The sequence below is a fragment of the Gallinula chloropus genome (genome assembly GCF_964237585.1).
Source record: "Gallinula chloropus genome assembly, chromosome: 5".
NCBI lineage: Eukaryota > Metazoa > Chordata > Aves > Gruiformes > Rallidae > Gallinula > Gallinula chloropus.
This window is the reverse complement of record NC_140090.1, coordinates 27,297,906-27,319,216: the sequence shown is the minus strand read 5'-3', so window position 1 is coordinate 27,319,216 and position 21,311 is coordinate 27,297,906. Positions and strand designations below refer to the sequence as shown.

At 46.9% G+C, this 21,311-nt stretch overlaps 1 protein-coding gene across 4 annotated transcripts in view; it reads right to left on the bottom strand.

The window, feature by feature from the left end:
• The window catches only part of DIP2A (disco interacting protein 2 homolog A), a gene marked incomplete at its 3' end in the record, with an annotated part of 122,968 nt that overhangs the window by 20,791 nt on the left and 80,866 nt on the right, over nucleotides 1–21,311 (bottom strand). For 2 of the 4 annotated variants that reach the window (XM_084264263.1, XM_084264264.1), the window contains exons 17-25: nucleotides 20,468–20,582; nucleotides 19,119–19,258; nucleotides 6,552–6,688; nucleotides 5,107–5,187; nucleotides 4,780–4,907; nucleotides 2,247–2,361; nucleotides 877–1,078; nucleotides 245–354; nucleotides 32–112 (exon numbers count right to left, since the gene is read on the bottom strand). In XM_084264263.1, coding sequence (XP_084120389.1) covers nucleotides 32–112; nucleotides 245–354; nucleotides 877–1,078; nucleotides 2,247–2,361; nucleotides 4,780–4,907; nucleotides 5,107–5,187; nucleotides 6,552–6,688; nucleotides 19,119–19,258; nucleotides 20,468–20,582 — 1,109 coding nt within the window. Of the gene's footprint in view, nucleotides 1–31; nucleotides 113–244; nucleotides 355–876; nucleotides 1,079–2,246; nucleotides 2,362–4,775; nucleotides 4,908–5,106; nucleotides 5,188–6,551; nucleotides 6,689–19,118; nucleotides 19,259–20,467; nucleotides 20,583–21,311 lie in introns of those variants that run through there. The other 2 variants (XM_084264265.1, XM_084264266.1) reach the window with 1 other exon arrangement.

Genomic DNA, 21,311 nt, shown 5'->3' with positions numbered 1-21,311 from the left:
TTAGAAGTTGAGATAGTAAAGTGCATCTCACCTTGGAATTCAACAAAAGGAAGAGGGGATGATCTGGCGTTGTCTGAGCTCGCCACTGAAGAACATCTGCTAAATACAGGAACTGAAACAGAAAGAAAAGGAGACACTCAGATTCCCTCAAAACCCATCATGCTTAGTTTCAGTGGAATATGGTAACTTACTCTCATTCTGAGCAAGCCAATTTTAATGTTTAATACCAGGATATGCTGGTTACCTTTCTGGCTTGGTCATTATCCTCCAACTGGGTAACATCTCTCCCTGAGGCTTGTGCAATTCTCTTCCCAGCAACAAGGTTTCCTACTATCATCGAAGCAGGACCAACATCTGCATTTTGAAAAACAGTGCAAAATGAGGGAAAAATAATGGAAGGAACATGTAATAATAATTTATAACTCAGCCTGTAGGTGACTATAAATGCTATATGTAACACAGATCTGAAAAAGGTGAAAAGCTAAACTCAAGGATCATATTGCCTAGAAAAAGAGAGGAGAGGACAGTGAGTTTCACTGAAAATTGGTCCCTTAAAAGTCAGTCTGGCAGTGGTTCAGCAAATGGTACTTCAGTCTGAGAGGCAGGCTTTGCCAGACATCCACCACCACAGGAACGATTTCTGACATAGCTACAGAAGCACCAAACTGGCACATGCTGGATGCCCTTGCCCACACCTGGGATTTGAGGCAGACCCTAACACCCTCACTGAGCTCTGGACTGCTCTGCCAAGTTCAGCAGCTTAAAGGCGCCCAACCTGCACAGCCCTGAGCTGCCCCTGCTGCCTCTGAACCGCACCCCACACGCACCCGCAGGGACAGACCGGCAGGACTAAGGGACACGCTCTGGGCCACCTACCTGGCTGCTTCTGTCGAGGCTTAGGCAGGTTGGTAACACACGTGTGTGGGCACATCAAGACGTTGCAAGGGTGCAGAGCACCTTCTAGAAAGCGCTGCTTGGTTTCTGAGATATGAATCCCCCCGAGCGGAGCCTTCGGCAAGGTGTTGGCTGGCACCAAGGCAAGGCAGTAGACACCCACTTGGTGAATGCTATCAATGGCCTTGACAGGAAGAAAAGAAACAGAAGCCCCCCCAGAGCATTCCACATTACCAGCTGTGACGTAGCTAGAAGAACTTGAATTCAAGTCATTTAATAACAGGAAAATTTTTACTTGCACCACAATTTGCAAATAAAGGGTCCAATTCTGCACTCACTGAACTCATAGAAGTTGTGCCATGACTTCAATGGGAGCAGGAGCAGACCCAGGACTTTGCTCGTGCACTCTTTATCAAGGGGATGCCACCTGCACATCAGGGATTAGGAAAGTCTCTTAAAAGTGGGCAAAAAGTGCAGAGATTTCAAAAAGCCAAAATTACACCACAGCAAATTTAGCATGTATGGCACAATCACAAAAGCGCAGCAGAACATAAAGCCACAAAAGTAGGGAGGGAAATATCTTGCTGCCTAAATTAAGTGTCTATTTTATCCATGACACCTCTAAAAAGAGAAATAAAATTATCTCCTCCCATGGAAAACAGCCTTTCTATCACCAGGTATTTCCTCCAAAAAGATTCCAAAACTGAAATTAGACAGAAACCATTAATTAACCACAACTGCCTTGATCTTCAGAGCCATCTGCCCTTAAGTTATTATCTCGTCCTCAGTTATGCCTTCACCAGTCTTATTTCATAACTGCACTCTCACATTTTACTTATTTCCAATTAATTCTGAACTCCTCCAATGCAAACCTACCAGGAGACTCCCCTCCCTCCTGCACCGCCTCCCCAAAACACAATAAAGTAATCAAAGGATTTTAATGCTTACTGTTGGAGAGCTAGAATCAGGATGTTAGAGGCATAAAAAGATTTCAGGGTCTGGTTTTACTTTTAAACATTTTCAGACTTAACTTCCTGGCTGGTATGAAACCAGCAGGTATGTAGAATGAAAATAAACAAACCTTATCGTTCTTAGGACTTTAATAATGCCAGTAACACGAAGTTAAAAATATTCTGAAAGAGAGTTGGGTTTTGGTTTTTGGGGGTTTTTAAAACAAATTCTCTTAACTATCAAACTCTGAAATACATTCAGAAGTGAAACACTCTGCAGTTACATCACTGGGTTTTTCTTATGGGGAAAAAAACCCACCCCAAACCAAAAGATGCTCTAAGATTCTCGTTTCATACATTGACCTCATTCACCTGGAAAGAGAGAAAGGACAGACTGACTACCTGTAGAACCCTGCTCATCCACTGAAAACTATCCTCCTCTGACGCATCAGGGCGCTGCTCTGCCACAAGCACTATCCGATCATCATGCAAAACCGTCACAGAAAACACTGCTATCCTAGAATGCAAAGGACAGAAGAACGATGCAACATATGATCAACATGGTTATTATAACATGGAAAGGACTGCAACCTGTCATGGCACCATTTCAACACAACCAGAATTATCCAACAGCAGCTCAGCACAAAATCACAGGCACAAGGGATGTTCAAACGAGGTAAGCTCAATTTTAATAGAATCAAAGGCTGGCTTTGGCTTGGAAGGGACCTTTAAAGGTCATCTAGTCCCACAATGAACAGGGACATCTTCAACTAGAGCAGGTCACTCAGAGCCCCATCCAACGTGACAAATATTTCCAGGGAAGGGGCCTCCACCACCTCTTGAAGCAACCTGTGCTTGTGTTCCACCATCCTCAGCATAGAAAGTGTCTTCCTTATATCTAGTCTAAATCTACCCTCCTATTCCTTAGTATTTTTCCTGGAGCTCCTGGAGGGACGGGAAGGGGCTCAGGTTTCCCCAGAAGCAGCGTTCTCTTCCCAAGGCTAAGCCAGTCCTGTCTCCAGAGCAGAGGGGCTCCAGCCCTCAGGATCATCTCTGTGACCTCCTTGGGACTGACCACAACAGGTCCATGTCCTCCTTGCCCCGGGCACCCCCGAGCTGAATGCAACACTGCAGGGGGTCTCCCCAGAGTGGAGCAGAGAGGCAGATTTGCGCCCCCGCCCCCCCCCGCCAAGACCTGCTGGTCCTGCTGCTGGGGATGCAGTCCAGGACACTGTTGGCTTTCTGAGCTGTCAGCACGCATTGCTGGCTCACATCCAGCTTTTCCCCTACCGGTATCTCCAGGTCCCACTCCTCACGGCTGCTCTCAATCCCTTCATTCCCAGCCTGTATTGTCCTGACCCATGCGCAGGATCTTGCACTTGGCCTTGTTGAACCTCATGAGGGTCACATGGGCCCACCTCATAAGCTTACTGGTATCTCTTGGAATGGTGTCCTGTTCCCCTGGCATGTCAACCACACCACTCAGCTTGGTGTCACATCCAAATCTGCTGAGGGGGCACTCAATCCAACTGCCTATGTCACTGATGAAAATATTAAACAGTCCTGGTCCCAGTATGGCCCCCTGCGGGACATGAATCCTCGCTGATCTCCATCCAGACATTGAGCCACTGACCACTCAAAAGCACTATGGCTGGTGACGCTACACACACTATCCGTGAAGGTCCTTCAGTAGCCTCAACACTCAAGACTTTGTTCTTTAGAACATGCTGCCATGTTCTTTCCTACGCCATTGGGCTTGAAAAGCTCAGGTGGACAAAGGGGAGTTGTGTTCACAACAGTCAAGCAGAGAAGCTTCATAGAATCATAGAATCACAGTCATTGGAAGGGACCTCGAGAGATCATCGGGTCCAACCCCCTTCCAAAGCAGCTCCCTGGCTCATATTGCACAGGTCGGCGTCCAGACGGGGCTGGAATATCTCCAGAGAAGGAGACTCCACACCCCCCTGGGCAGCCTGTCCCAGGGCTCCCTCACCCTCACCAGGCAGAAGTTCTTCCCCAGATTGGTGTGGAACTTCCTATGCTCTAACTTGCAGCCATCGCCCCTTGTCCTGTCTCCACAGGGCACTGAAAAGGGGCTGGCCATTTCCCCCTGCATCCCATACTTCAGATATTGATAAGCATTAATAAGGTCCCCCCTTAGTCTTCATTTCTCCGGGCTGAACAGCCCCAGCTCACTCAGCCTTTCCTCATAGGGGAGATGCTCCAGGGTCATCTGACTCTGCCTTAAGTGAAGTTCTGAAAGAAGTTTTAAACAGACTCTTTGAGATCCATGTTGACAGTATGCAAAAGTCATTTAAAATCTATCATGCATGAAGCAGAGTGTCAATATTTGCCTTCCAACTCAGCAGGGACAGACAAGTTCTTATCTGGCATATCACAACCTAGTGCCACCTTTCCCTCAAACCACACATGTGAAAATCCACATGCAGAGCTCCTGAGTAAGGCTGAGTAAGTTGGGACTGTTCAGCCTTGAGAAGAGAAGACTAAGGGGGGACCTAATTAAAGTCTATAATTATCTGAAGCAGGGGATGCAGGGGGAATCAGCCAGCCCCTTTTCAGTGGTCTGTGGGGACAGGACAAGGGGCGATGGCTGCAAGTTGGAGCACAGGAAGTTCCGCACCAACATGTGGAAAAACTTTTACCCAGTGAGGGTGAGGGAGCCCTGGGACAGGCTGCCCAGGGGGGTGGTGGAGTCTCCTTCACTGATTCAAGACCCGTCTGGATGCCTGAGTGATATGTCCTAGGGAGCTGCTTTGGCAGGGGGGTTGGACCCGATGATCTTTCAAGGTCCCTTCCAACCCCTACAATTCTATGATTCTATGATTTTATATGCTTTGTTACTCATTGGTAGTTTGCAGGTGAAAAAAGGAACCACAAAGTCCAATCACAGCAGTGAAGTTCTTAATGTACTCACCTCCCCCGATAGACAAACTTCATGGGTTCGACTGCCAATGCAGTGGCTACCACATCATCTGCATTGTGCCTGCGGCCACTAACTGTCATTAGGCCATCCAGTTTTCCTACCACAAACACCAAATAGTCCTGAAAAGAAGACAGGATTAGAAACAGAGGGGCAAAGCCTCCAGAGTCTTGGCGATACATGCCTGACTTAGAAGGCAATGGCATTCTCATGAGCTTTGCAAGGTCGCTGCCCCTATGCAGAATTCTGCTGAGCTCAGGGGCATCGCTCAGAGCTGGGAGTCGGGACAGAGCAGGGCCCCCAGCAGCCAGTCACACTTACAGGACCCACAAAGCCAAGCAGTCCTGTTCTTGTAAAGGGCTGGTCCGACACAGGCACGCCAGCTGCCGTCACCGGAATGGCCTGGAGAAACAATTAAGTATTCAGACACTCAGAGTGCAGGTAAGGGCAGTTCAAAGGCTTTCTGCATCCTTCAGTGCAGCTCGACGCTCAGCTGAAAAACTACCTGCTGGGACCAGTTACTATGATGTCAAGTATGAACAAGTTTTTGGCTAATGACCAACACATCAATTCCTAACTTTGTGCTAGCCTTCCTTTGTATCTTCTCAACTCCTCCTTGGCCTTCATAACAAGACTGTTTCAAGCATTGAGGCTCAGCACTCTGACAGAAAGGGCTTTTTTTGAGAGAGAAGGCTATAGTGGGGATTCATCCCTCTGGAACACCACCTTACTTCAGATGAATCTTCAAACCACTGTCCCGTGTAACACCCTGTGTGAGACTCCCAAAGAACTTTCATTCCTTTCTTGCCAGAAAAGGGAGAACATGGAATAAGGGTACAAATATCTAGCAGCTTACAAATATCTGACTAACTTCTAACTCTGCCCGAATAAGCTTTAAATGTTTTCAGGTGATGCTGTGTTTGCTCCAGCTGAGAGCCAGCCACTGTGCAGCCACTTGTTCTTTAAGGGGGGAAAAGGGGGAAATTGAGGGAGGGGGAAAGGGAGGGAGAACAAAACCCAAGAACCAAAACCTGGTGGGTTGGGATAAGGAGAGTTACTGGGACAGCAGAGAGAGATATGATAATAATAACAGGACTTTACAGCAAAGTACAGGAGACCGGTGACACACAGTGTGGTGTCTCACCGACCTGCACAGCTCAGAGCTGTCCTGAAACCAGAGTGTCTCCAAACCCCCATGTCCTGGAGCTGCCTGCTCTCCTCCCCCCATCAGCCCCGCCCCTTTATGCTGAGCATGATGTCACTGGCATGGGATACCCTCTTTAGCCAGTTTGGGTCACCTGTCGTGCCTGTGTCCCCTCCTTTCTCGTTAGTAGGGAAATATGAACAACTGAAAAGTCCCTGTGTGCTGGGCAGCAACTAGAGACATCCCTGTGTTCCCAGCACTGCTCCCATCCCAGCTCCCAAACAGGGCATTCCCTGCTGCTGGAAAGGAATCCCCTCTGTGCTGGGTGAACCCAGGACAGGTAACTTTACCCAAGACTGCCGTGTGAATACCAAACTAGGATGAATTTAAGCGCTAACAGAGTCACAACAGTGGATCACAGAACGTGGTGGCACTTGACTGCTGATAGCACTTCGTACTTTTGGTTACAAGAGACAGAACGCTGAGTTCTGGCAGAGAATGAAGCAAAGTGTATTTGGCCAGGGTTTCTTCTAATAAAACAAAAAAGGAAGTTTGAGGAGCAAATAAGTTCATTTTCAGGAAGAAATACTAGAAAAGTGACATTACAAAGAGAAATACAAACCTCAAACACATTCTTGGTAATTCCAAGGAGGCCGAAATATGCCATCCCAGTTGCACCTGAATTCACACATATTTCTCCAACCTCATCAGCTTTGCACAGATAGGGAGTCCCATCCACCTTCACGACGCACACGTTTGCTAAAGGGAGAAGAACAGAATGACGGCGTTGGAACGCTCCACCAGCTGACACAGCAGTTGCCGTGCCACTCACAGACAGATAAAGACTTTTAAGATCAATCATCTATCAGCTACAGCAAAACCACAGCATGCAAGAGTTGTATCTATCTTTCTGACAGCCTGTGTCATGAGGTTTCCAAGATCAGAGATGCAAGATTGCAAATGCAAATTCTTCTTTCCTCACAGCGCTCCACAGCCTACACACCAGCTGCAACTGAACCCAAGACTGCAGCAACTGGTTTTCAACAGGAAAGCTGATGTTTGACCGAGTACAAGCATATACAGGAATGAGAAGTAAGAAAATACCAATTACACACATACCCTGCCTTTTACTGATTACACTCTTTGGTACTCCTGCTGGGACCATCCCTTCAGTTATACCAGAAACACATCAGAAACTGAGAGAAAGCAAGTGATTTTATTCTGTCACTGCCAATGATTTCTCTTCACACACATCCTATCTCCCTTTAAAGCAGGCCAGTTTGTCAACTGTTATTTGGAGACCACAGACATCTCACAGAGTAAGGCTGAACTTGCGCCCATGACTACGTTTTCTCTCCTTCCTGTCTTTATTCTGATGACCTGGTTCAGCTCATCAAAAGGACTGCATTTCCTAAAGGTCCTGCTGCTACTGTCCTTTGGAAATCTAAGAAGTCTTCCTACACTGAGACGTCCTTCTTTATCAACAAGGCTAGTACAAATATGATACTGAGCTTTGCTCTGGCCACTGGTTATATTTCAATTCCCAAGCTACTGATTTCTCAGAGGTTTTTCTGGCTAAGTAAGACTCTTGCTGAGTTTGTCCTTTCCTATTCCGAAAGGGAAAGGAAAAAGGATATGGAGGGAGAAGGCACAATGGAACAAGGATGTTTAGCTTAGCAATCACATCAAGATTAACAAAGAACTCAAAACAGCTCTCTGGGTCGATACTGAGTAAGCAGAGCCTTAGAAAAATAACACAGACTACACTGTAAACTAATTCTTTGTCTTTTCTCCTCACATCCACTCCCAACTCAGATCATGAGAGCGGCTCCACAGTCATGCATGCTACTTTAAAGGAAACAACCAGACTCCAGGGGTATCGGGAAGGGATTGAGCTGGTTTATTTCTATCAAGATCTTCTGAATGTTTTGGCATGGAACATGTGTCAGATGGGAAGCCTAGGTACAGTTACAACAGCTGTTACAGAGGGCTGGGCTACTGCTTCAGCCCATCTGAGGTGATATCCAGACAGCCCCTACTTAGATCACTGTTTGACTAGCGTAAAGAGACGGCACATTTCCTTCAGTGCTAACATATGATAAAGCCGGCGCTGCTCCAAGTGTGGACCAGGATCCCTGCGGGTAGAACAGGGATCAGAACACTTTCAAATCTCGGAGAAGTCTTAGAACCACAGAATGGTTTGGATTGGAAGGGACCTTAAAGATCATCGAGTCCCACCCCCTGCCATGGCAGGGACACCTCTCACCAACACAGGCTGCTCAAGGCCCATCCAGCCCGGCCTTGGACACCTCCAGGGAGGGGACAGCCACCACCTCCCTGAGCACCCTGTGCCAGGGCCTTGCCACCCTCAGAGTGAGGAATTCCTTCCTAATACCCAATCTAAATCTACCCCCTTCCAATTTAAACCCATTCCCCCTTGTCCTGTCACTCCAGGCCCTTCTAAAAAGTCCCTCCTCAGGTTCCCTGTAGCCCCTTCATGTACTGGAAGGTGCTGTAAGATCTCCCTGCAACCTTCTCCAGCCTTCTCCAGGCTGAACAAGCCCAACTCTCCCAGCCTGGCTTCACAGGAGGGGTGCTCCAGCCTTCTGATCATCTTCATTGCCCTCCTCTGGACCCGCTTCAACAGATCCATGTCCTTCTTATGTTGGGTACTCCAGAACTGGACCCAGCACTCCAGGTGGGGTCTCAGGAGCAAAGCAGATGGACAGGATCCCCTCCCTCGACCTGCTGGCCACACTCCTTTTGCTGCAGCCCAGTACATGCTTGGCCTTCTGGGCTACGAGCGCACATTGTTGGCTCACATCTTCAGTTTTTAGGTCTGAACAAAGAGCCAAGGATTCACCCTGCCAATAAATCAACCTCTACATTACCCTGGTTTCATAAAATTTCTCCATCAGAACAACCAGCATCTATTAACAAAGTGTTTGGAACCATACAATGACAGCCTTCAGGGACCAAGTAAGGAGATGCTACTCAAATTCTGCTACAGGTCCACGTCCAAATTAGAACAGATTCAGTTTCTGAGCACTATATGTATGAACTAGAAGGTTGGAATTAAGTTCTAGAGTATGAACTAGCAGTTAGCCATGCAAAAAACAGGTTTTGCAATTTAGTAGGGGAAATTGGAAAAAAAAGGCTGTTTAAAACTCAATGGTAAATTGAAACAGAATAAATAGTTTATACCACATGAAAAAGCTGTAGTTAGACTCAGAACTCTGTGTGTAGTACTTAAGCAATGATGCAGAGAGGTGTTAGTAACTAGAAAGCTTGCAAGAATTGGTAGGCATACAAAATCACTCCAGTCCTCAACTCATTCCCAAACATGGAAAACCCAACAGATGAGCCTACAGTCCCCACAAGATGCTCCGTCCATGAAGTCCAAGGACAATCCTATCACCCTGATCAAGAAAAAGGAAATACTTACCAGTGACCAATGTCTGATACAGGCAGTCTAAAAGTACATGCTAATGGCAGGCACAGTTCTGCCTTGCCACGGGATACTGCAAGGTTTCCCTTCTGCAGTACCTGCAGAGCCTGTACTCTTGCTTCTCCTTCTTTTTCTGCTTCATGTGTGACATACAACAGAGTGCATCTACCACCATTTCAGTCTCTCTCAACAGCATTGCATCTGAAAAAGAATTAAGAGAGAAGGGAAAAGCAGATGGGATGGGAATGTACATGTGGACCATACATCATTAAGAATTCCTGGTAAGAAAGCTTGCTTTCTTCAAATGAGTCCACATGTACATTCTTATGGATGGTGACTCTCAGCAGTTAGACCTGCTGAGAGATTTTTGGCAGAGGATGAGAATCCTGCTGTGTAAACAAAGGACGCTGATGACCTACCAAAGACTGATTTCAGCTTTGGGTGTTTCAAGACCAGCATGGCATGAACACAAGAAGAATGTCAGAGGCCTGCACAGCAGAAGGCGACTACCAAAGGTGCCTGATGAGTTGTTTTGCTTTCATGGCTTCATAGCAGATCTCTACGCAACCGATATCCACTCGGACTATTACTTCATGCCAGCAGTGGAACTCCAGGATCTTCTTGTAGCAAGCAAGTCTTCCTAAAGGCCTGGGTCTGTGAGAGTAAAACCAAGAGAGCCCTCCTGGCACTACAGACTCTAGTTACAGCTTTTGCTCTAGAAGAACAAAGCCTTAGGAAAAAATGCTAAAAGGCTAGGATAAAATGCCTCTACCACCACTGTGGAAGGTATTTGTAGAGTTTCCACAGAAATCTAATCTTTGAAGAAAATAGCACATGGAGATGTCCAGTGCAAGAACCTGAATCTTTCCCTGCTCTTCTGGGAAGGGCAATAGGCATAAAGCAACTTCTCAGATGAGGATGGACAAGAACCTAGACTCTAAGGGTCTAAGCATCCAAAGCATGGCATGTAAATTGAAAGAAAACATCTTATTACAAGCATATACATCACCACAGATCTTCAAGAGATGAAGTTCTGCAGTGGCAGGCTGTTGTGCCATCATGTGATGGACTGAGGCCAAGGGGAAGGAGTTGAAGTGAATCCTATGATAAATTCTGAGAGCTGCCTGGAATGAGGCACTGCTGTGTCACACCCAGAGAGCTGTTCTTTAGCAACTCCTTCTGCACACCAGATACTGAGATAAAGGAACCAGATTCCTCTGCCATGAAGATGCACTGTGGTAACTACCAGAACATGGGCAAACATTTGCTGAGACATAGAGAGAGGAAACAGTAATATCCAGTACATGTACAAACTGGAGACAAAGCCAAGCAACCTGCCATTTGAGAAATCTGAACCATTCTCCTTGAAATTCTGGGAAAGCGACTGAATATAGTCACTTGAAAATACATATAGGCATAACTTCATCTTGCAGAAGCCTAAGGTATGGTACCAACCCCAAAATTTCCTGGTTGAAAAAAGAAAAGAAAGTAGCTGGTGTGGCACTCTTCCTATGAACCAAGCTTTGCATGACTAGGAGCTATAAGGATACAGATCTTCTGGATTAGAAAGAGCTACTCTCCTGCCAAAGAAAGCATGAGAGAAGGATCTCTGTAAAACAACAGAAGCATTTAGTGAGGAAGCATCAGGGAGGCAAACTTAGTTGAATACCCTGAGCATCTATATCCAGGGCCAAGCATGAAGTATAACAAACTTCCAAGACGAAGATGATGTGGCAATCCTGTTCTAGTTGATGGGAAAGCTGGAGGCACAAGACAGGCAGAAGAAGAGATTTGATAATCTCCCTACCACCTTTACCAGCCCAATTTGGAAAAATAAAGAACTGAAGATTGTTATGAGCCAAATACCACTTCTTAGAAATGTCAGTCACAGGCAGAAACCATGCAGAGAGGAATTGGTTGGATGGTTGTGCTCAGAGAGTTGTGGTCAACTGTTCAATGCCCAAACGGAGACCAATGACGAGTACCGTTCTTCAGGGGTTGGTATTAGGACCGATCGGATTAACATCTTTGCCAGACACACGGGCAGTGGGATCAAGCACACCCTCAGCAAGTTTGCTGGCAACACCAAGCTGTGTGGTGTGGTCAAGATGCTGGAGGGACGGGAGGCTGTCCACAGGGGCCTGGACAGGCTGGAGAGATGGGACCATGCGAACTGTGTGGAGTTCAGAAAGGCCAAGTGCAAAGTCCTGCACCTGGGTTGGGGCAAGATCCCCAGCACACCTACAGGCTGGGTGGAGAATGGACAGAGAGCAGCCCTGAGAAGGACTTAGGGGTGTTGGGGTACAAGAAACTCAGCAGGACCTGGCAATGTGCACTGACAGCTCAGAAAACCAACTGTGTCCTGGGCTGTAACCCCAGCAGCAGGACCAGGAGGTCTAGTGGGGATGCTGCACCTCTGCTCCTCTCTGGGGATCCCCCCCTGAAGAGCGGCATCCAGCTTGGGGGTGTCCAGGACAAGGAGGACACGGAGCTGATGGAGTGAGTCCTGAGGAGGCCACAGAGCCCCTCTGCTCTGGAGCCAGGCTGAGAGAGCTGGGCTCTTAGCCTGGAGAAGAGAAGGCTGCTTCTGGGGAGAGCTCTGAGACCCTTCTTGTCCCTCCAGGGGCTCCAGGAGAGCTGGAGAGGGGCTGGTGCTGAGGGCAGGGAGGGACAGGCCCAGGGGAATGGCCTTTGGCTGCAGGAGGGCAGCTGGAGAGGGGCTGGGAGGCAGAAATCCTTTCCAGGGTGGGGGGAGGCCCTGGCACAGGGTGCCCAGCGAAGCTGGGGCTGCCCCTGGCTCCCTGGCAGGGTTCAAGGCCAGGTTGGATGGGGCTTGGGGCACCCTGGGCTGGTGAGGGTGTCCCTGCCCATGGCAGGGGTTGGAACTACATGGGCTTTAGTTTCCCAAAACCATTCTATTAAAATATCTCAAGGTGGTCAACAGATGAGGCAAAATATCTCTGTAGGAGCTGCAGAGAACATTCCAGAGGAATGCATACGAGGTTCTCTCAAACATTCCTGTGCTATGGGAAGCCTTCTCTGTGTATGCTTGCACTTCATTGGTGGCTCTTCTGATTGGCACTCAAGGTAGGCAATGAAAGTGAGTAAGAGAATGTGGCATCCAGAGCAGCCTACGGGTCAAACAGCAGTGACATAAGACGTGATCTTGATTGATGCTGAGGGATCTGCTGAATAAGAGCCCCATAGCAGGTGGGCTCTGGGTCTCAGAACAAATAGCAAGATCTGAAGGCGGGTAAAAGTAGACACTTTATCCAGGGCCTTTTAACCAGCCTGTTCCTGAATAAAGTACACCAGGGATCTTCAAGAGTAAGAAGATCAAAACTATCTTGCTTGATGGAACCAGCCTCAACATGACTACTAGTTCTTGGATAGGAGAGTACTGCCACAGCACATCTGACCAAATTAAACTCAGGAATGTGAGCTCCTACGTCATGAGATACCAAGACTAGGGCACATAGTCACTTCCAAGTCCTTTCATCTATTCAGTAGGGATCAGGAGATGGAACAAAGCATTCAGGAACAACGTCTGACTCAGATAAGGCCTTTGGTGAAAGCACAGCAATCTAAGGACAAGAATGCAAAACCAAAACCAGATAAAAAGCAAGCCTCTAGCAATTACTCAGCAGAGTAATTCCAGAGGGCAACTAACAGGAAAGGAAATGGTGGTGTGTTCTCTCCTGTATGCCAGACACCAAGTGAGATTGGACAGAGTGCATCCTCCAGAGAAAAAGAGCACAAATTTTACAAGGCAAGGCAGAAGCATATCCACTTTTAGAATGTACAATGCAGACTCGTTTGAAAAGAATTCCTGAATTTCTTTTCCTTTGGCACATGTCTAGAAGTCACTGCTAGCCTTTTCAGTTTCTTCTTTTTAAGAGAACCTCAGAGGGAACAAAGTCATCAGATCATCCTCTAGAAAGATCTCCCCTGCACACGTTCTGACTTGAGGAACATACAGAGAAATTTCTGCTAAAATAGACCTACAGACCTGGAATTTTTACCATTTTGTCAAACTGAAGCTAATCTGCCCCAGATAATCACAGCCCAAGGTTGATTAGAATTTAAAAGAGTTAATTCATTAAATTGCCCAACTTCTCACCTACATGCAGTTTTGCCACTTACTACAAGGTTTCAAGCTAGCAACAGCCACTGACTGCAAGCCATGCTACTCTGAGACACTAAATGGGTACACATTTAACTGTTCAACCCTCACACAGACGAGTCACTTGACATTTCTTACTAATGTAGGAAGTCACCATTGTCTTGTCCGTTGTCTGTCACTGGCATCCTCAACCAGAAGAGTCCATTAGACTTGCCAGACAATGTATCAAGGCACCTGACAAAGGAGTTTCACCAAAGGTCCCTTCTCATTACCCAATTAAGCATCTCCTAAGGACAGGGATGTATTTTTCATTAAGGACGAACATACAAGAGGTATGAAGGTGAACTTACTTATCCCCCACCATACTGGTAATTCTTCCAACATCAAAGGCTGACCCAAACCTGCCACTGAGAAAATCTGCTACAAAAGACTAACCAAGTGGACTTACAAAGAGTAGCTTAAGGTGCAACAGCACCACAGACTGCTTTGTGCCTCCACGTAGTCAAGCACATCCTGCCCAGAGAGCAAGCGTACAGCAAACCCAGGAGGAACTCCATGTGACAAAACAATCCAAAGAGAGATTTTAGTCCTGCACCAAATGCCACTTTTTTGAACTGTCAAAAACCAGGCCAGCGTTCAGTTCAACCTCAGTCAGTCCACCAAAGGATCTGTGACTATGCGAAGGGCGTGCCAACTTGTTCCCTCCACGTTACTGGGACTAACCTATAATCTAAGTGGGGGTAGCATAATTTCAGTGGGGTTTCAAGGGGACATCGTTAGTCTTAGCAGCTAAACCAGACAGCAGTAGCAGCCCACACCACCTGTACTCTAGCCTGCTGAGACACATAAGCCTGTTGCAGCTAAGCATCCGCTGGAGTCTTTGCAGACAAGTTTAGCAGCCTGAATTTGAATGTTCAGGTGAAGCAATTCAAATGCTATGAAGTCAGATTAGGTCACCATACTCTTTCCCCCTGCCCCTTGCACTCATGTTTTCACATTGAGGTCACACAACAATGCATAGCCAGTATCCTCAGTGGCTGTATTCACACTGACCAGCCTTGAGAACCTTCCTTCACAGAGTTTTCAGTTGAAGCAGAAGTAATTTTACTGTAAATTACCTTGACTCAGATCTGTGATGCAACAGCAAGCCCATGGAGATCACAAGCCAAAAAGAGATGGTGATAACAGTGGCAACTGCCAGAGCAAAGAGCACACAAGAATTTTTCACAGACCCACCCAATCACCACCTGCCTGAGGGTGCCCAGCACACACAACTCTATCAGGACCTGCACAACACATACAGTTCTACACACACATCTAGTGATGTATTTAAGCCCACCTGCTGGCCACAAAGCTCTTGCACCCAGAAGAACAGTTTTCATATCTTGCCTTGCCTATCTAGCAAGGTCACAATAGAGATCTTCAATTTTCTGCTGTTAAAATAAGCATGTCAGATGTCAATCCCCACAGGAAGAGCTCCTTTCCCTTGATTTTGGTATGAAGTGCAGAGGTTTGTTTGGTCCCAGTCTTTTATTTGTAGCAGGATGAAACTCTGAGTGTGAATTTAAGTTCAGTAAGAATAACTGAACCACCAACCTTAATGGCTGAGGAAAACAAAACAAGATCAGTGCCAAACTGCTACATGGTGGCTGAACGTTTATCAGCAGACTGGAAAGGTGTCTGCCTCCTCTTAGTCATAACAACAGTCTTTGATGTATTGGGAAGAGGTGGTTGCTGACATAGAACTAGATGGCTCCTCCCTTCATCTTTACCTTGAGTAAATGCTCTACAGAGAGAAGGGTGGCTTTGGAACCACAGCTCAGCAAGGCACAAGGTTCTCAAAGGACCAAGAATAGCAAAGCCACAGGTGCCAAGGGCATAACCAGGTTGTCTGGTCACTAACAGTAAACCTGAAGGGTTTGGAGAATTCAAAACAATCTCTATCTCATCCTCTCCAAGCACACCCAGACCAGATCAGGACAGGACCAAAAGCTAATAGGACGCTCAGTCAGACAGTGTCACCAACCTAGGTGTTACCCATATCCACTTTTGAAGTAGAGGGCATGAAGTGGTCTTTCATGACATATCCCAGTCACTGTCCACAGTCTTAGGTCTGGTTTGGCACCTTAATTTTATTAATCTTCTACAGAGTGCTCTCCTCTCCAAGTGACATGTGACCTGGCAGCTGAGCCTCAAGAGAGAACAACAGGAAAGAGACCTGGGCTGGGGAACAGTACCCATATCTACCTACTTTAGGAAGCACAGTGCTGCCAACAGATGTCATTAAGAAGCTGAAGTGAATGAAGGAGTGACCAGTTTGCTGAGATATCCAGTCTGGGACACTCAAAACGGCTCAGCTTCAACAGGACCTCTGGAGCTCAGTTCATCCAACCCCTCAGCTCAAGCAGGGCCACCTAGAGCCAGCTCCCAGGACCACATCCAGACAGGTTTTCAGTATCTCCAAGGATGGAGATATTCCCATACCAGTGCAACCCATTCCAGTGCTCAGTCACCCTCACAGTGGGAAACCTATTTCCTTCTGCTGAGAGGAAAGCTCATGTGTTCCAGTTTGTGTCCACTGGTGTGCAGTCACCCCTGCATCAAGGCTTTTCCAGTCTCCAGTCACCCATGTGGCCCTTTGCTGGACTCGCTCCTGCGGCTCCAGCTCTCTCCCATACTGGGGAGCCCAGAAATGGGCACAGCAGGTTGTGGTCTCACCAGTGCCGAGCAGAGAAGAATCATCTCCACTGACCTGCTGGCAACACTCCTCCCAGTGCACCAGTAGCCGCCTTTGCCGTAAGGGCACAATCCTGGCTCAGGTTCCACTTGGTGGCTACCACAAACCTCAGGGCTCTTTCTGCAAAGCTGCTCTCCAGACCCTTGGCTTCCAGCGTGGCCTGGAGCGTGGGGTTGTTCCTCCCCAGGGGGCAGAACATTGCCTTTCTCCTTACTGAACTTCACCAGGTTCCTCTTGTAGATCGTTCCCCCCAGCCTGTTAAGGCCCTTCTGGATGGCATCACAACTTGCTGACAGATCAGCTGTTTCTCCCAGCTTTGAGTCATCTACAAACTTGCTGGGAATACACTCTGCCCCACCATCCATCAGTGAAGATGTTAAGTAGAACTGGAGCCACTACTGTGCCCTGGGCTACACAGCTCATTATCGGTCTCCAACTAGAGCTTGTTCCACCAGTCACCACCCGCAGGCCCTGGTGGTTCAGTCACTTTTCAGTCCACCTCCCTGCCTGTTCATCCAGCCCATATTTCTTCAGCTTCTCTGTGAGGATCTAACAGGAGATAGCATCCAAAACCTGACAAAAGTCAAGGCAGACAATTATCCACTACTCTCCCCCTACCTACCAAGTCAGTCACTTCCTCACAGAAAGAGATCAGGTTGGTCAAGCATGTCTTCTGCTTGGTGAACTGATGCTGACTGTTACCAATGACTTTCTTGTCCTCCAGGTGCCTGAGAAAAGTGATTTCAGACTTAGCTGTTCCATCATCTTCCCAGGGTTTTTGATGAGGCTGACTTACCCATAGCTCCCTATACTGTCTTTCCTGCCCTTTTTGAAAACAGGAGCGACATTTGATTTCCCTGAGCACTTCTATCAATCACCATGGTAAGATCGGTGAGTGGCCTCACAATTATATGAGGCATCTCCCTCAGCATTCATGGATGAAACCCATCAGGGTTCATCCATGAACATGTGCACATGTTCAAGTATTCCTTAGCTTCATTCCTGCTACCACGGGTGTGTTTGCATTATTTCAGACTTTCCCCAAGGGCCTGCAACTTCTGAAAGCTAGCCTGGATAGCAAAGACTGAGGTGAAGAAGGTATTTGTTACCTCAGCTTTTATCATATCCCATGTCACCAGGTCCTCTTTCAGCAGTAGGCCCACTTTTTCCTGGGTATTCCTTTTCACACTTAGGTATTTATAGAAGACCTTCTTGTGGCCTTTAACATCCCTTCCCTGATTTAGTTCCAGCTGGGTTTTGGCTTTCCGTGCCCCATCTCTGCATGCTCAGATGGTGTCTTTGTATTCCCTTCAGGTTACTTGCCCCTGTTCTACCTTCAGTCTACTTATTAGGTTTGACTTCAGCTAGGGGCTCCTGGATTATTCATGCAGGACTCCTGGCACTTTTGCCCAACTTGCAGCTCTTTGGGGACCTCAGAGGTGGTGACCCTTGAACATCAACCAGCTTTACTGTGCCCCTCTCCCCTCCAGGGCCTTACCTCATAGGACTCTACCAAGAAGATCCCTGAAGAGGCCAAATTCTACTTTCCTTAAGTGCATCTTGCTTTTGCCCTGCTCTGTCCTCTCAGGATCCTGAACTCCACTATCTCATGGACACTGTAGCCTTTGACCTGCAGATGCCCAAAGACCACCTCCTCAATTGTATGAGCTCCAGCACCTCCCTTTACCAGCTCCTCTAGTCACTTGGATCAGGAATTTGTCAGTATTGCTCTCCAGGAACCTCCTGGTGCTTAGGTGCTGTTGCCCCACCATCACACACTGAGGTGGATGAAGTCCCCCTCTAAGATCAGGGCTTAGAAACATGAGGCTGCCTCTAGAGGAATTATAAGGCCTCCACACACATGTTCTTCCCAGTTTGGCAGTCTACAGCAGACACCCACTACATCATCACCCACACTGCTCTGCTCTTTAATTCTTATCCAGCAGCTCTCAGTTGGCTCCTCAACCATCCTCAGGTGAGGTCCATGCATTCCAACTGTTTCCTCACATAGAGAGCAGGTCCCTCTCCCATCCCTCCTAAGGAGATTGTATCCCACCATGTTTCTGTGATCCCAGGTACGTGAATTCATCCAGAGGAAGGCAAACAAGCTGGTGGTAGGGCTGGAAGGCACGTCCTCTGAGAGGTGGCTGAGGGCGTGGGTTTTGTCTAGTTTGGAGAGAAGGAGGCTGAAGCTCTCTGCAGCTTCCCGAGGAGGGGACGTGATAGAGAGATGCTGAGCGCTTCTCCCTGGGATCCAGGGACAGGACAGGTGGGAATGGCTCAAAGCTGCACCAGGGGAGGTTGGGACTGGACACAGGAAGCATTTCATTACCAAGGGTGGTCAAACACTGGAACAGGCTTCCTGGAGAGGTGGGCGATGCCCAGAGCCTGGCGGTGTTTACGAGGTGTTTGGACAATGCCCTTCTCAACAGGCTTTCACTTGGTCAGCCCTGGTCAGATCCAACTGAAACATTCTAGTCTGTTCTAATGTGGACTGTTACTTCTGGATGAAAGTCAATATTCTTACTAGAATTTACATTTCAGTTTGTACTGCTGCATTTGTTATCACATAGCTGGATGTAATGCTAACAAGTGAACAGTAACACGGCTGCAGACCACACCAAAACCAGAAACCAAAGGCATCTGCCAGTACCAGAACCTACAGTCATCCAAATTTACCATCAGTTATTCTCTACTGAACACACGGAACAGTTGAGACAGTACTTAACCATCATGTGTTTAGGGGATGCATCAAAGCCTTCAGTGATCCTACCTGGAAGGCTTTTATCATTTGACATTTGTATTTATCTCATCAGCAGAAGGATAACAGTACAGGTAATTAGGTGGAGCACGCTTGCACCTACAGTAAATGTTTTCCTACCTCCAGGCATAATCTGACCAACGTCCTGTACAGTTAACACTGACAACTTTTCTTCTGTGTCCACTCTTATCACGCCAAAACTCAGACAATTCATAGATAACACTGCTTTTCCTGGAGGAGGGCCCCCCAGCTCTGGAGGTCTGAAAAAAGACAAAGTCAAATCAGATACATATCAAGAGACCAATGGCACTATAGTCATCAAAAACAATCCTTCAGGCTTGCTAAGGCAAAAAGAAATAGTGGTTTCTTATTAGAAACTAACAGGAGTGGTGATGAAAAAAATAACTAGAATAAAACATCACATATCTTCCTCCCTCTCTAAAATGTTACACAGAGGGTCTAGTTCTGTTATGGGCAAAGAAACATCCAGAAAAAGAATTCAAAGGCTAAATTTTCTGAACACCAGGAGCAATTAGGAAGTATCTGGTGGGTTTGACAGGTGATAGGACAAGGGGGAAACAGCCTCAAGCTGTTCCAGGGCAGGGTCAGATCAGATGTGAGGGGAAAGTTCTTCCCTGAAAGAGTTGTCAGGGCCTGGCACAGGCTGCTCAGGGAGGGGATTGAGTCACATTCCCTGGGTGTGTTTAACAGACGGGGAGATGAGGTGCTCAGGGATATGGTTTAGCTTGGGATGGGAACGGTTGGACTTCATGATCTTAAAGGGCTTTTCCTAACTGTCTGATTCTGTGATTCTTATTCTGAACAGAATCCATTGAGGACCAACAGCTCCATCCTGTGTAACATTTTATTTCAAATGTTCTTGAAATTGATGTTCAAAAAAAGCCAATTTTATTAACAAGCCCTGCCCAACAATTCCAGCCTATTCCACACACACCTCTGCACATAATCAAAGTATTTCTTTATTTGAGAGCATTCCTTGCTACCTCCAGCATTGCAGTGGTATTTTTCAGACCGGTTGCTAATATTTTTTCTTTCTTTAGCTCCCTGTTTACAAGACATTGTATATAAACATTGTATATAAACTTGAATATTCTACTGCTTCTACCTCCCAAATGAGTAAGTCTTGTTTTTTGGGGCATTTTATAAAGGTCCTCCAGCAACATTGGTGAGGATGAGACTTCACTTTCCCAAGCAGTAAAAACCAAAAAAACTAACCCAAACCAAACACCTTATGGCTGACAAAGTTTAGAAAACATTAAACTTTTCAAAGAAAACAAAAAAAATCACCCATCCTTCAGTGAAGGAGATACCTGTGAGCCTCAGACTGTCTGCCTATATTTTTGGACATCTTTATGTGCATAATTGTCTTTTCTGACCCTCATTTTATCACCAGACACATTTCAATAGTCAAGAAATGCTTTAATTCATCTCTCAGAAAAGAGAATTACCTGCGGATAGCAACAGTTAGTGCCTCTGAAGAACTAGCACAGGGACAGATTACTTCTGGTCTCAAACCTCTGGATTGAAATACATTCAGGAACGCATCACAGGAAGATATTGACCCTAAAAAGAACAATCACACAATTTCAACCAGTTTGACAAGGGCAGGGAAGCTTGAGCTGTGGGATTTCAGTATTCTCTGCTCACTCTCAGCTCAGCAATACAAATATGGACACATCTGTGCATAAAACTAATGTGCTTTCAAATTCCCTAAAAGACATTCCCTTCCTGTTGTTAGATATTCGACACGAAGAAACATCTCCCAGTGGTTAACAACCAAATCACTGAGTGAAACACAGGGCTTGCATACTGACTTTCCCCAGCAGCGCTCCCTAACACTCCATGTCATGGGAAGACCTTTAGCGATGGGATATTTTGTCACAAAGGACAGTGATCTGTTGGCTTCCTTTTGAGTTTTCCCTACAGAGGTCACAGATCCAAAGCACTTCAAAATTAACACCAAATACTTCTGAGATATCTTCAGTTCAGGACTCTACCTGCACTTCAGCACTCAGCCCAAAAAGGGAGAGGATGCCTCATCACCTGCAGCTTTGCACTGCCAGTTGTGGAATTACAGCACATAACACAAACCACCAAACCCCCCGATCGCACTGCTGGAACTGCATGTCAGGTCCTGTGAGGGGACAGCACTGAACTGAGGGGACAGCACTGATGAAAAGAGGAAGTTAAAAACATTAATTCACACAGCTAAATATAAATAAATCAAAGTGCAAGCTGCAATGAAAAAGCAGTGCCATCACTACCGTACGAACAGCACTGTACTACGGAACC